This window comes from Neophocaena asiaeorientalis, unplaced genomic scaffold (genome assembly GCF_003031525.2).
Source record: "Neophocaena asiaeorientalis asiaeorientalis breed wild unplaced genomic scaffold, Neophocaena_asiaeorientalis_V1.1 scaffold33, whole genome shotgun sequence".
NCBI classification, from domain to species: domain Eukaryota; kingdom Metazoa; phylum Chordata; class Mammalia; order Artiodactyla; family Phocoenidae; genus Neophocaena; species Neophocaena asiaeorientalis.
Window position 1 is genome coordinate 2,156,265 of NW_020171988.1, and position 15,434 is coordinate 2,171,698.

A 15,434-nucleotide genomic window follows, 5' to 3' on the forward strand; every position below is an offset into this window, starting at 1 on the left:
AGAGTATCCTGGGCACCCCACGCCACGCGTCTCTGAGTCTCTTCTTCCCCTTCGCGTGCCGACGGCGACGCGAGGGCCTTAGTCCCTGGGAAGTGACGCCCCCTCTGGTTCGTAAGACTCAGAGTCTCAGGCCACCCGGGCTTAGCTCTGTTTTCCCCGAAAAACACTGAGTCTCCGGTCCTTGGAAACGGTGACCGTCCTTACAGTTCTGTGCGTGAGAGCCCTGGCCGCTGAATGTCAGCCCTCTGAAGGCAGCGGCTGTGTCTTGGTCTTTGTGACATATTCAATAGCGGATCAGGGATTTGTGTAAGGTCAGCACGTAGTAAACGTTTGCTGAGTTGAACTGTTAGGTGAAAGAACTGTTGTAGGACCACTAACTCAGCATCTTTAAAAAAGTGTTATAGAACCCCCCAACCGGAGTCTCTTTTTCCTGCGAAACACCCGATGCTGCCTGAGGCTTGGACCCAACCTGAGGGACCACATCTGAGAAAACCCTGCCTGTGTCTGCAGTATCGGCTTGAATTCCTCAGGTTGTTCAGGAATGGAGAATCTCCAGCGGTGTTAAATATATTACCATCAACTTAGGAGATGGCTGCTTTGCAAAGGAAAGGGCTTCAGGCAAGGATTCTCAGCTCTGAAGAAGAGGAGAAACTGACAAGAGACCAAGCTTTAGTGTCTGATTATAAACAGCAAAAACTGGAAAAAGAGGCTCAGAAGAACTGGGACCTTTTTTACAAAAGAAATAGCACTAATTTCTTCAAAGATAGACACTGGACCACCAGAGAGTTTGAGGAGCTCAGATCATGTAGAGAGGTAAACTAATATTACACCTTATTTGAGCTGTTCTTCATTTAGAATGTGTAGAAGAGGGGGTGCTTTATTGCATTCCCAGGGGGAGTGTGAGATAATTTATGAAACCTCTCAGAGGCTTCATAAATTTTTGTACCTTAGATATACACTGTTTGTCTCAAGTAGTTTTAGCAGTCGCTGAGTTGTATAATACAGAGGAGAAAAGACGCTGTAACTGCAGTCCTGTTGTCTAACAAAGGCCAGTCACAGAATTTTGAAATCAACCACTTCACACCGACATATCAGGCCATCAGCATCATCCTTCTGTATTATGGCAAGAGAAGGAAAAGTAGATAAATATATGCTTTTTTTGTAAGTTTTAAAAAAAGGGGGCATTTTCTGTTTTTTAAAGCTAATCTGAAAGTTGTAAATATTAAATTCATGATGAATGATTTCAGTGACAGGTTCATAATAATAATAATGATGAACACTTTATCATGCCCGTTTTCTAGAACTTTACATGTGTTCTGTAACTTAAGCCTTATAATAACGTGGTGAAGTTTGGCGTTAGTATTATCCCCACTTGCTGATGAAATTGAGGCACAAAGCTGTTTAAGTGATTTGTTCAGTGATAGAACCCGGGGCGAGGGGAGGAGTCCAGATTTGAGTGCATGCGGTTTAACCTCAGAGCCTATTCTGTTAACCGTTATGCTTTGTTTTCTCCACACCAAACTGCCCAATGTTGGACGAGGTATCAGTGGCTTTGGGTTATCAGTTCACTTAATTGTCTACTCCATGGGGGCAGAGACCTTGTCTCGTGTTATGGACCTTTTAGTTTTTTCTTCATTATGTAGATGTAGTGTACTGTAACTTTGGGTTCTCTTTCCTCAGTTTGAAGATCAAAAATTGACTATGCTTGAAGCTGGTTGTGGGGTTGGGAACTGTTTATTCCCGCTTTTAGAAGATCCGAATATCTTTGCCTATGCCTGTGATTTTTCTCCAAGAGCAGTTGAATATGTCAAGGTTGGTGCCCCAGCTGTGTGTTTTGTTGTATTTTCCTAGACTTGTTGGACCTGCCTTCTACACCCATTTGCCCAATTTCAGTCCTCTCCCTGAAGCTAACCAGCTATGATCCCTGTGAACCTAGTTTTCCTGTTTACATGCATGTATAATACATACAGAAACATAGCAGTATTCAGAAAAGTAGAAAGAAATATCAAACAACATCCTTATCCTTGTATCCAGATTTAATGATTGCCAGCATTTTGCTATTTTTGCTTTATAGACTTGCTGAACTGTTTTAAAGTAAGTTACAAATGTTGACACGCTTCACTCCTATATATGTATGCCTACATCTTAAAAAAAAAAAATGAGGACTTTTTCTACATGACTACAATATACTTATCATGTCTGACAAAAATAACTGTAATTCCCTAATGTCATTAATACGCAGTCTGGATTCAGATTTCCCCCAATAGCCCCAGGTGTCTTTAGTAGCTATATTTAATTAAGGACTACATCTTACACTTTATTATGTACCTTAGATCTCCTTAGCCTACAACATTCCTGCCCTTCCCCTTGACCTTTTCCCCACTGACATTAAATTTTCGGAGAGCAAGCCATTTTCTATAATGAGGTCCCACATGCCAAATTGGGTCTGATTGTTTCTTTTAATCATTGTTTAACTTGTTTCTGTATTTCCTGTAAACTAGAAGTTAGATTTAAATCAGGTAAAATACTTTGGGCAAAAATACTTTAATAGCTGATGTTGTTTCTTTCATACTGCATCCTATCAGGAGGCAGTAGTGTAATCTCGCTGTAAGTGATGCTGTTTTGATCGCTGGGTTAAGGTAGTAACTACCTAATTCCTTTGTTGCACAGGTATTTTCTTTTTGTCACTAGCAGATATGTGGGGGATACTTTGGCAACATGCAGATATGTAGTTTTCCACCAACCTTTCACAGTTTTAGCATCTATTAGACTTTTTAAATAGTGTCATCACATTGTACTATAAACTGCTTTCTTCACTCTATGTTATATCTTGCCGAGTTTTTCATCCTAGTACATGTAGGTCCACTGTATTTCATTTACCTGTTGTAGTATCCCATAGAACGGATATGCCATACTGTAACAATTGCCTTGTTGGTAATTGTTTGAATTGTTTCTAATTTTTTGCTCTTACAAGTAGGGTTAATGTGATCAAAATTGTACACATGCCCCAAAATACATGTATGCACTTATTTCTGTGGTGAATAATAGAATAGAATTCCTTGGAGAAAGGATACATGTTGAAATTTAAGTAGATAATGCCAGGCTTCCATCCAGAAAATTATACCAATTTATAATTTCACCAATAATATAAAGATATTTTTTCCTCTATGCCCTTAACATTTGACATCAGTCTTCTTTATATCTTCCAATCTTATGAGCAAAAAGTACTGTCTGCAATTATTTATTTATTTATGTTTGGCTGTGTCACGTCTTAGTTGTGGCATGCGGGCTCTTCGTTGCAGTGAACAGGCTTCTCTGTAGTTGTGGTGCGCAGGCTCCAGAGCACGCAGGCTCAGTAGTTGCGGTGTGCGGGCTCTCTAGTTGTGGTGCTCCAGCGCGGTAGTTGTGGTGTGTGGGCTTAGTTGCCCCACGGCGTGTGGGATCTTAGTTCCCTGACCAGGGATCAAGCCCACATCCCCTGCTTGATCTGTGACCCAGGATGTGATTTATCCTGGAGAATGTTCCATGGGCACTTGAGAAGAAAGTGTAGTCTGCTGTTTTTGGATGGAATGTCCTATAAATATCAATTAAATCTATCTGGTCTATAATCTTTTCCTTTTAAGGTACGAAGGTTTTATGTCTTGTTTATAAGTTCTGTAATCACATAGATATGCTTTTTAAAATTTTGGTTATGGTTTTCAATCAATCTGGAAAAAGTTTGGCCATTGTATCTTCAAGTATTTCTTCAGCTCTGTTTCCTCTTCTCTTTCTAGGATTCCAATTACTTGTATGTTATACCATTTGTATTGTCTCACAGCTCTTGGATGCTGGTTTTTTGTTTGTTTTTAACTTTTTTTCCCTTTCTTCCGTTTGTGTAATTTATTGTCCTATCATCAAGTTCACTGGTTCCTCTTTAGGCAGTAGGCATTCCTATTGATGAGTCTGTCAAAAGCATTCTTCATTTCTGTAACTAAGTTTTTTGTTTTTAGCATTTCCAGTTGATTTGTTTTGTAGTTTCTATCTCTCTGTGAAATTACCTATCTGATCTTGCATGTTGTCTTCCTTTTCCTTTAGAGCCTTTAATATGTTAATCACAGTTATTTTAAATGTCCAAACCTGTAGTTTCAACGTCTGTGTCATATTTGAGTCTGGTTCTCATGATTGATTGTCTCTTCAGAGCATATTTTTTCTTGCCTTTTGGTACGCCTTGTTCTTTTTTGTTGAAAGCTGGGTATGTTATATAGGGCAGTGGATACTGAGGTAATAAGGATTTGTAATAATCTAGACAGGAGTTGGGCTCTATTTGAAGTCTCTTGTTGCTGTAGTTACCTGTGAGGTTTGTTGTTGCTATTGGCCTCAGAGACTTCAAACTCCTCTGGTGACTTTGTTTTTGTTGCTCCTCTTGACTTTGGGTCTTCCCTTTGTGCTGTTCACCATGAAGAGTCTGTCTCTTGCAGCTTTCCCAGCAATCCACTGTTGTTATTACTGGAGATTTGTTGGTAGTATGTGGGGAAAGAGACTGTTCTCTAATGTTCTGATTCTCAGTTTTTGAACTGCATAATGGACCTGTGTCTTAGGGGTGTGACCCTCACAAGTGCTTCTGCTTCTCCAGGAATAGAGCTTTTCTCTCCCATCGCTTCCCGCCTCTGTCATCCTCTGTGGTCTTGAGGCCATTCGCTCTGCAGATTAAGACTAGGTCTGGGAAGAGTAGGGCCCTCCCCCAGTGGTAGTGGTACTCCACCAGTGCCCTAAGGATACAGGCTTCAGATGGCTTTTCCCCTGCAGGTTAAACCTTTCCTCCCTTAAAGGAGGTGAGAAAGTCCGGCACCAGAAAGAGCACCATTGTCTCTGTGAGAGCCTGGTGATGTCCTTGGTGGAAACACCTGCAAAGGGTGGGAACATCCCGGTGGCTTCAGCTGTTTGTCACATTTCTAATTTTCTCTTTCCAGGCTGAAGGCTACTGCCTCAGGTAAGCAAATGCTTGGGTCCTGCGTCTCCCTGAAGGCACCTGTCCCTCTCCAGATTTGGGGATGGCTGGTGGTTCTTTGACCTCTGTTCTTTCATGGGTTCACATAAAGTTGCTGTCTGTCCAGCTTGTTTCCTATAAGGATGGGAGCTACATCTCTCCACCTCTCTACGTCTCTGCACTGGAGCTGCAAGTCTTTTATTACTCCAAGCGGTCTGCTGTCCTCTAACACAAGTGGATAGAGCTAGCTGTTCAAACAGTGAATTGAGTGAGAAATTCGTTTTCCATTCCTGATAATTGTCACCTGTATTATCTCCTTTTTTTTTAAAATTTATTTTTGGCCACATTGGGTCTTTGTTGCTGTGCGCAGGCTTTCTCTAGTTGTGGAGAGAGGGGGCTACTCTTTGTTGCGGTGCACAGGCTTCTCATTGCACTGGCTTCTCTTGTTGCGGAGTACGGGCTCTAGGCACGCGGGCTTCAGTAGTTGTGGCACGTGGGCTCAGTAGCTATGGCTTGTGGACTCTAGAGCACAGTCTCAGTAGTTTTGGTGCACGAGTTTAGTTGCTCCGCAGCCTGTGGGGTCTTCCCGGACCAGGGCTCGAACCCATGTCCCCTGCATTGGCAGGTGGATTCTTAACCACTGCGCCACCAGGGAAGTCCCTATCATCTACCTTTTTTTAAATCTAATTGTCATTTTTGTCATCTCTCTTCTGTCATATACACTACTGATCCCTCTTTATACATGGGTCTATTTGGGGACTCTGTTCTGTCTCAGTGATCTATTTGTCCCCATTCTCAAACCACACTGTTTTAGTACTTCATTTTGTAATGTGTTTTGATGTCCAGTAGTGTGCCTCCTCTTCCATTGTTCTTCATTTAAAAATCGTCTTGGCAGGCTTCCCTGTTGGCACAGTGGTTAAGAATCCACCTGCCAATGCAGGGGACACAGGTTCAAGCCCTGGTCTGGGAAGATCCCACATGCCGCAGAGCAGCTAAGCCCGTGCGCCACAACTACTGAGCTTGTGCTCTAGAGCCCGCGAGCCACAACTACTGAGCCTGCATGCTGCAACTACTGAAGCCTATGCGCCTAGAGCCCTTACTCTGCAACAAGAGAAGCCACCACGATGAGAAGCCTGCGCACCGCAACGAAGAGTAGTCCCCGCTCACTGCAACTAGAGAAAGCCCATGCACAGCAATGAAGACCCAACACAGCCAAAAAAAAATAAATCAATAAAATAAATAAATTAAAACAAACAAAAAAACAAAACCCCACAATGTGATATCACCTCACAGCCATTAGGATGGCCACTATCAAAAAAAAAAAATCATCTTGGCTATTCCTCAAGATTTTCACTTCCAGATGAATAAAATTTACCTTGTCAAGTTTCTAGAAATCTGTGGAGATTCAGTTGAGATTGCATTGGATTTATAAGAGGAGTTATAGGTAGAACTGACATCTTTTCAACATTGAACCTTCCCATCCAATAACTTTGTATATCTCTCAATTTATTAAAGTCCTTATTTACATTAAAGAAAAGTTTGATATTTTTTTCCATAATGCTCTTATACATGTGTTGAAACAATGAACCAAAATGTACCGGGAACACACTTGTAGTTAAAAAAAAAAAAAAGTTAGGTTTTATTAGCTTGCTGCATCAAGGGAAAATATACCCAGAAGAACTGTGGGAGCATCTCAATAAAGGAAGCTGGAAGGACTTCTCATAGGGTTAAGGGAGCAGAGGCTGGTTTTGGATTATCATCCCTCTGGAGTTACATGCTTCTAAAATGCTCAATTTGGAATATGTGATAGACTGTGTACACAGTTAAAAATGATTGGTTAATATATATAAAACAGGTAACCAACAAGGACCTGCTGTATAGCACAGGGAACTCTGCTCGATACTCTGTAATAACCTAAATGGGAAAAGAATTTGAAAAAGAATAGGTACGTGTATATGTGTAACTGAATCACTCTGCTGTACACCTGAAACTAACAACATTGTTAATCAAATATACTCCAATATAAAATAAAATTTTTTTAAAAGGAAAAAAATGATTTGTTAAAATGAAATCTTGTCTGTTGTAGCAGTATTGAACATTACATGCTTTAATGTGCAAATGGTTCATTACTGTTTTACCCAGTTACAAAGTGATCGTTGATTTCTGTGCAGCAGTGTGCACGTAGAAGTAGGATCTCCTTTTGATGCTGTGTTTTTCTCCATGTGTCAACGTGGATGTGGTGTAAAAATTATTTTGTGTTTTTCTCCTCTCTAGCAAAATCCTTTATATGACACAGAACGATGCAAGGTATTCCAGTGTGATCTGACTAAAGATGACCTTCTGGAACACGTGCCCCCGGAGTCTGTGGATGTTGTCATGTTGATATTTGTGCTCTCTGCGGTTCACCCTGATAAAATGCACCTTGTCTTACAAAACATTTACAAGGTTAGTAATTGGGAGCCTGCACTTGAGGGTTAGATGTCCTGATCTTTTCACTTACCTTCCCTCTGAGGCTCACGTGCTGTCTCGATTGACAGAGTCTCGTGGCTTCAGTCAGTTTACAGAGAGAATGGAAAGTGTCCAGCAAGCTGAGGAAGTGGACATTAGCTGAGAGCCTCTGTATATGTAGAGCTGTACATTAAAATTTAACCCTGGTTCGTGATGTTTTAAAAGAGTAGCGAGGTAGAAATTTCAAGATGCTGGAAACCTGTTAGGGAATAACTATTCTCACTGAAAACAATTTTTTAAAAAATTCAGATGGTTTTAGCCCTCTGCTTGTGAGGTTTTGTAAGGTTTTTTCCTCCTTACCTCTCCTTTCCCTGCCCTGGCATATGAACAGATGAGAACCCAGTGTATATCCACAGATAGGCATGGGACTTAAGCCAGGTAAAGAGGGAAGAGGGGACCGATGGGAGGATCCCTGATTTGATGACTCAGGTGAAGGTGAAGGTTTATGAAAGATGGGGAGTTAGAGAAAGAGCTGGAAAAATGGTGGAGGGGGTGGTCGGAGAGTTACTTGTGTGACATTGAGAGTATGAAGGGGTTATACTTTACAGTGTTGACAAGACCTTAGGACATTACTGTGGGAGCGAGTGATTAAGGCAGGGTGGAGGACGAGATCTTTGGAAGAGAGAAGCTCAAATCATTGAGGCCAGCATATTTGGAAGCATAGCCCACATGCATGTTGAAATTGTTGGGAATTAAGAATGGAGTAGTATGAGGATAAAAGCATAAACCAGGAGACGCGTTCATCATGAAATGGAGGGAAATGACCCTGGAACTAATAGATGACTAACAATAAGGGATAGTGGGTGATATGATCTGATGACAGGAGATTCAGACATGAGGCTTGGGGAGGAGAAAGGGGAATGCACAGAAAGTAGCAGTGGGGCAAGGAGAACCCCAGACCCATTCCCACGCCCAGTGATACAAGGACCATGGGAGAAAACACAGCCTGACTTGAGAGGTTGCAGGGAAAACTGCTTCCTCAGGGGACAGTCAGGTTTTTGTTAGCACAAAAAAGAAGGGGACGTTCAGGATACCGTGATTTGATGGAGGGTTTTGGGGATTAGGAAGGAGTCGGAGGTAATAGGGGCAGAGTAAGGAGTGTCTGGAACTTTGCTGGGGACGAGAGTGCCCACTGTCAATATTCTATCCATCATTATACTGGAGGTCCTAGTCAGCTGGAAAAGACCAGAAAAAGGAATAAAGGGTTTTAGAATGAGAAAGAAACAGAACTCATTATTTGCAGATAATATGATTGTCTAATGAGAAAATATTAACAGAATTACATAAGTATAAGATGAATGTACTCAGTGCCACAGAACTGTACACTTAAAAAAGAATAACACGCATTGTGCAATCTTACTTTTCCTCTTCATGTTACCTGTTTTGTTTTACTTCTTTGTTTGATTTTGAGTTTTTTGGTAGACTTTTTTTTTTTTGAGGAAATTGACAGCTGATTTTAAATTTACATGAAGGAACAAAGAGTCAAAACACTCTTGAAGAAGAAGGCAATGGGGAGATTTATACCCTACCAGATATAAAGGCTTGTTACAACTACAATTATTAAGACACAGTGGTATTGGCAGAGGGACAGACAAATTGACAAATGGAATGTGATAGCTTAAAAGCAGATCCATATATATATGGAAATTTGATAGTTGATAGAGGTGACATTGAAGATCCCTGGGAAAAGGACTGCTCAGCAAATGATTCTGGGACTGTTGGTAGGCCATGTGAGAGAAAACCAAAATTGTATTCCTACTTCACATCCTATACAAGAGTCATTCCAGGTGGATTTAAAGACAAATGGAAAAGACAAAAGTTTAAGCCTTTCAGAAGAAAATATAGGAGAAAATCTTTGACTTCAGAGTAGGAAAAATTTTCTCAAAGATTCAGAAACATTCTATGCATAAAGATGATGGTAAAAAATTAAGAGTTTCTGTTCTTCAAAAGACAGTATAGTACAAAGAAATTGAAAAGACAAGGTGGGAAAAGTAACTTAAAATCTACTCAACTGAGGGACTTCCTTGGCGGTCTAGTGGTTAAGATTCCGAGCTTCCACTGTAGGGGGCATGGCTTCGATCCCTGGTCGGCCTAGTATCCAGAATGTATAAGGAATTCCTGAGTAACAGTAAGAATGACAATAGAAAAATGAGCAAACAGTCATGTTACAGAAGAGAACACACAAATAGTTAACATATGAAAAGATAACCTCAATAACCCAGGAAATGGAAAATAAAACCATAATGAGACACAATTAGATTAATAAAGTTAAGTCTGACAGAGCCGGGTGTTAATGAGGATATGCCTATTCTTGATTTAAATGGAAACATACAGCATGTTATCTATATTTAGTATATAATGAAGTGTTGTATTAAAAGAAAAGTTAACTTGAGCTGTCCCAGTCCATACCTGGCCCCTTTCTTATAGTAACAAATTCCATTTCAGCAGTCTTCCTGTTTTTACCCCCCAATAGAAATCCTTTTTCAGCTGACCTGGAATGAGTTCACGGCAGCAGTGTGATGCTGTCAAGCATAGTCAGTCACTGGTTCATTAATTTGAGACCATGTGCTTCATCAGGAAATTACTGGAAGAAGCGAGCTCTCAGCCTCTGACAATCAGGCACCCTTTGGGCAGCTCTGCAGTCTTGCTTGATCAGCTACAGTAATAAGCTATTGTACGGTAGAGATAATTACTCTAGGATGTTAACACCTGAGAAATTTTAAAACCACATAATTTTACACTGAAAGGCAGCCTTAAAGTTGAATTCCCTCAGTTTTCGAATAGAACGGTAAAATAAAAATAGACCAAATTTGTCATCAGAAGACGAGATTTTGGTTTTCCTGTGCCACTGACTTGCCTTGAAAGCCCAGGCGAGTCACTTGTACTCTGAGCCTCACTCAACGTGGAGTGGGTCTGGTCGACCTCACCTGCTTTCTTCCTGGAGCTGTTGGGAGGGCGAGGAAAGCCGGTGGCTGTACAGCCCCGCCATCAAAGGAGGTGTTATACCATAATTACTGTCTTACGGACGAGAAAATACATTCAGAGGGATGCAATGTTGTCCATGGTCATTCAACCAGTTAACAGAAAAGCTGGGATATGGACCAGGATTTCCCAAATTCCTGAGCAAGGGTCCCATGCAGGCTTTCCTTCCCTCTGAAATTAAGAATGATTTCTTTCTCACACAGACTAAAATTTTCAGACTTTTTCCTTCTCAATTATTCACATTTTAAAATTTAGCACTTCTGACCAAGGTATGAATGTTTTTATCGAAGAGGCACTTTACTGACAATATTTTAAATGCATGCTAGCGTTGATAAGAATTCGCTAAATGATGGAATTCCCTGGCAGTCCAGTGGTTAGGACTCCGTGCTTTCAGTTCCGAGGGCGTGGGTTTGCTCCCTGGATGGGGAACTAAGATCCCACAAGCCATGGGGCGTGGCCAAAAAAAAAGAATTTGCTAAATGAGAAAACCTGCAGCACACTTGGAGTATTATGGGCATTCTTTCCTATTCTATTCAGGAAGAGGAAACATCAAATTACATCAAAAATCTATAAAAGGTGCTACATGTCATGTCTTAAAAATCATCTTGTTGATGTGATGGGGCAGAATATATTTAATAAAATCAATGCCCCCTTTTGAAGTCCACTCTTATTTGGTAAAGTTACGCAGTTTGAAAGAATCCCCGCATAAAAAGCAAGTGTCACAGCAAGTACCACTTTCTTTTCATTCTGAAAAGCTTATGGCTATTTGCTGTGTAAGAGAGGGGCAGTTATACCACTCCCGGCGGATTTTACCTTCCAATTTTTGAGACATCTGCTCTGTGACAGCTATTTCTGAAAGGCTGTAGTGAGGGACTCCCACCGGAGCCTGACACTGGTCCCTTCTCTACACACTGCACTAGCGTGAGGATGCTTCGCTTCAAATCAAGAAGTGCAGCAGTGTGGGAAGAATACTCAAGTTACCCCTGCCCTCACTGCCTCTCTTGTCTTGTCAGTAGTGAGCACAGAATTGGAATGACACCCCCCCCCCCGCCCCTACTCTGCCCAGGGCTAACAAACATCCCTGATCCTGCAGTGTGATGCCTTTAACCCCAGCTTGAGTCCTGCCCCCCCTCCTTAGTAGCTTTTGTATGATTGTGGGCAAATCACTTCCCTCTTCTGCTACCAGTTTCCTTGTCTCACAGAGGATAATCACACTCCTTCCTTCCTTCCTCCCAGAATTGTGTGAAGACCCAATGAGAAAATGTCTGGTAAGCTATAGAGGGCCGTCCACTGTTAGGGTGGTGGGCAAACCATACAGAATTGTAGCGTGGGAGACCAGAGCTGAGACTCAGGATGAGGAAGCCCAAAAAATCTGTAAAAAGTGAAAATGACATAGTATTTTTTTAAAGAAACAATTTGACTGCAGGGTCATGGATTAGGAGATGGCTAATAAAATGGTGGGAGAACGTGTTTTAGTGAGGGTATGATTGTTTCTTCTGATGTCTTTAACACTTTAATTGTGTGACACTGGACCTTCCACAGAGCTCTCATTAGTGCTCAGGAAGTACCCCTCCAGTGCACAGGACACTGCCAAGTCTTAGCACACCTTTGCTTATCAGGCCCTTTTCCTTCATAGTATGGGTATTGCAGTCTGGCCCCTTTCATAACTGTCACAAATGCAAGGTATTTTAATCCCTAAATTAATCAGCTTTTATTTTATAGTAAGCTCTGTTTGACTGGGTCCTTGAATTACGTGCAGCCTGTTTTGTTTCGTAGGTATTAAAACCAGGCAAAAGTGTCTTGTTTCGCGACTATGGGCTGTATGATCATGCCATGCTTAGGTTTAAAGCCGGCAGCAAACTTGCAGAAAACTTTTATGTTAGACAAGATGGAACCAGATCGTATTTTTTCACTGATGGTAAGATTGCTGGAATCTGTCTTGACTGCTGTTTCCTTGATTGCATTGTCACTGTGGTACCAGTTGGAGTGGGGGTGACTGTACCCCCCTTACAAGCACAAGGTCCCAGAACAAGCCCGCTCACGTGCACCACTTACCAGCCCTGGCTGTGAGCTCACGGGCCGCCTCTGGTGACCGTGTCCAGTTAGTGAGCCTGATCAGTGGACAGGCTCTGATGCGCCGCCATGTGGATGACGCCAGGAGCTGCGCTGGAAAGAGGGGAGAGCAAACCAGAATCTTCACTTCGTTCACTCAGGCATAAAGCAAATAGGACAGGGTAGTGCCTTGAGATTACTTGAGTCTCACAAAGGTAAGAAACCTTTTTCTATAAAAGTGATTGAGGGACTTCCCTGGCGGTCCAGTGGTTAAGACTTTATCTTTCAATGCAGAGGGTGCAGGTTCGATCTCTGGTTGGGGAGCTAAGACCCCACATGCCTCGAGGCCAAAACATCAAAACAAAAAACAAGCAATATTGTAACAAATTCAATAAAGATTTCAAAAATAGTCCACATCAGGAAAAATCTTTAAGGAAAAAAGTGATTGAAACTTTTTACACAAATTTGCTATAGAGGGGCCTTTAAAAGGTCTTTTTTGATAAGAAAACCATCCAAACACCGAACATGATTTTAAAACCATCCAAACACCGAACATGATTTTAGTCTTTTAGGTAGTTTTTTTTTTTGGTACGCGGGCCTCTCACTGTTGTGGCCTCTCCCGTTGCGGAGCACAGGCTTCGGACGCGCAGACTCAGCGACCATGGCTCACGGGCCCAGCCGCTCTGCGGCATGTGGGATCTTCCCGGACCAGGGCACGAACCTGTGTCCCCTGCATCGGCAGGCGGACTCTAAACCACTGTGCCACCAGGGAAGCCCTCTTTTAGGTATTTTGAACGTTAGTTTTAAGCCTGTTAAATACAGGTATACCTCGTTTTTTGTTTTTTTGTTTTTTTTTAAAACATCTTTTTTATTATTTATTTATTTATTTTGGCCACGTCTCGCGGCATGTGGGATCTTAGTTCCCTAACCAGGGATCGAACCTGCACCCCCTGCAGTGGAAGTGCAGAGTCTTAACCACTGGACCACGGGGCAAGTCCCTGGGTATACCTCGTTTTATTGTGCTTCGTGGATATTGCATTTTTCGTAAATGGGATGTTTCTGACAACCCTGTGTCGAACAAGTCTATTGGCACCATTTTTCTCACAGCATTTGCTCACTTCATGCCTCTATGTCAGATTTTGGTAATTCTCGCAATATTTTGAACTATTATAAATTATTATATTTCCTATGGTGATCTGTGATCAGTGATCTTGGACGTTACTACTAAGACTCACTATAGGCTCACATGATGGTTAGCAATTTTTAGCAATACAGTATTTTTAAATTAAGGTATACACATTGTTTAGACACAGTGCTACTGCACACTTAATAGACTACAGTATACTGTAAACATAACTTCATATGCACTGAGAAACCAGAAAATTCATGTGGCTCGCTTTATTGCAATATTTGCCTTTATTGTGGTGGTCTGGAACCGAACCCACAATATCTCTGAGGTATGCCTGTAATCTGAACCATAAGATAATTACCTTCTTAAGCTCTAATTTTTACAACATTTGTATTTCTTGAAGTGAAATAGTCTCTTAAAGCTAAAAATGAGTGATTACCATTAAAACTACAAAACCATTAAAAATCTACGGTGAAAATTAAAAATTTGTTTTAATGTTTTGGATTCATGAAATCTGATTAAACCATTTATAAATGAGAAGATGCAATAATATCTGCAGAGTGCTTCAGAGCACATTCTTTGGAGTAATGCCCTCGATAAGAGTCTTTGTTTTTGCTACGTAGCCATTCTGTTTGTTTCACTTAATGTGTAGTGATGTATTACTTGGATTAACTTTTCCTTAGGGTATGTCACTATCAGATGATTTTTTTTCTCCCCAGTTTGGTCACTGATTTTCCTCCTTCATGTTAGCATAGATGAGGTGCTTGATGTAAACAAATAGAGCACACACGTACTTTGCATGAGTACAGCCAGTCTGGAATTGTGTTTCTTTTTACTCAGACTCTTGTCCTTGGGGAATCACAGTAGGGCAAGGAGGACGTACTCCAGGTTGTTCTTAAACTTTTTTGCTTATTGTTTATTTGGGAGTTTTTGTTTGACAGGGAGAAGTAGGAGTTTGTTAACTTTCCAGAACAAAACCTTCTTTACCTTTTAGTGTTGAGGTTCTCCTTCCATTAAGGATGCCCTGTCTCAGCCTCCCGCCCCCCTCACCACTGCTCAGCGGTGCAGTGGAGTCCAGACTGCGAGCGCTGTTGATCTGCTTGTCTTCTAGAATTCCTGGCACGGCTCTTTATGGACACAGGTTACGAAGAAGAGGTGAACAAGTATGTGTTTCGTGAGACAGTGAATAAAAAAGAAGGCCTGTGTGTACCAAGGGTTTTCCTTCAGAGCAAGTTCCGAAAGTCTCTGAAGAACCCAACTCCTGTGACCCCGTGCCTGGGCCACGAGTCCTGACCTTTCACGAAGTTGATGTCTGTGCCTCCCCTTGAAGAGGAAAGTTTAAAGTCACTCTTTATTTTGTGTACTTTTATATTTTAACTTTTTAAAATGAATATATATACTTTTTATATTAAAAGGTAGCAAGTGTGTGTGTGTTACAGAATTGTAAATAAAATTGCAAGACCTGAAGAGGAAAGTTTTATGGTATAAAGTGATTTAGCCGTGTTGTCTTAAGATTCCACAGAGGAAAGCACGAGGGCCCTGTAGCACTTAGAGAGACCCGTGTCATTCATTACTCCTGAAGTCTGTAAATGTGTCTCTAGGCAGCATGTCAGACAACCCTGTGGAAAAATGAGGCCAAATAGACTAAAATAACACAGCCCTGTGTATTTTTAGCTTGAAGGATTGTTCTCTTCTCTTCTTTCTCCAGTGTCTCATGTTTGCCCATTTCCCTCTGCTTTGGTTCATTTTATGTGCCTCCTTAGGACCAGTGTCCACAAATGCCACTTTTGCATTGGA

The 15,434-nt window shown here is 41.4% G+C and overlaps 1 protein-coding gene across 3 annotated transcripts; it reads left to right on the top strand.

The window, feature by feature from the left end:
• The first annotated feature begins 200 nt into the window (after positions 1–200).
• Positions 201–15,111, top strand: METTL6 (methyltransferase 6, tRNA N3-cytidine). 3 transcript variants are annotated; one of them, XM_024747611.1, is made up of 5 exons: positions 201–813; positions 1,681–1,812; positions 7,241–7,411; positions 12,233–12,374; positions 14,749–15,111. In XM_024747611.1, exons 1-5 carry the CDS (start codon positions 589–591, stop codon positions 14,928–14,930), a joined length of 852 nt encoding a protein of 283 aa, XP_024603379.1. In that variant the 5' UTR covers positions 201–588; the 3' UTR covers positions 14,931–15,111. The 3 variants fall into 3 exon arrangements, with proteins under 3 accessions (XP_024603379.1, XP_024603387.1, XP_024603395.1); XM_024747619.1 differs by lacking the exon at positions 1,681–1,812 and having other exon boundaries at positions 570–813; positions 14,749–15,064; XM_024747627.1 differs by lacking the exon at positions 12,233–12,374 and having other exon boundaries at positions 570–813; positions 14,749–14,925.
• Positions 15,112–15,434: the final 323 nt, after the last annotated feature.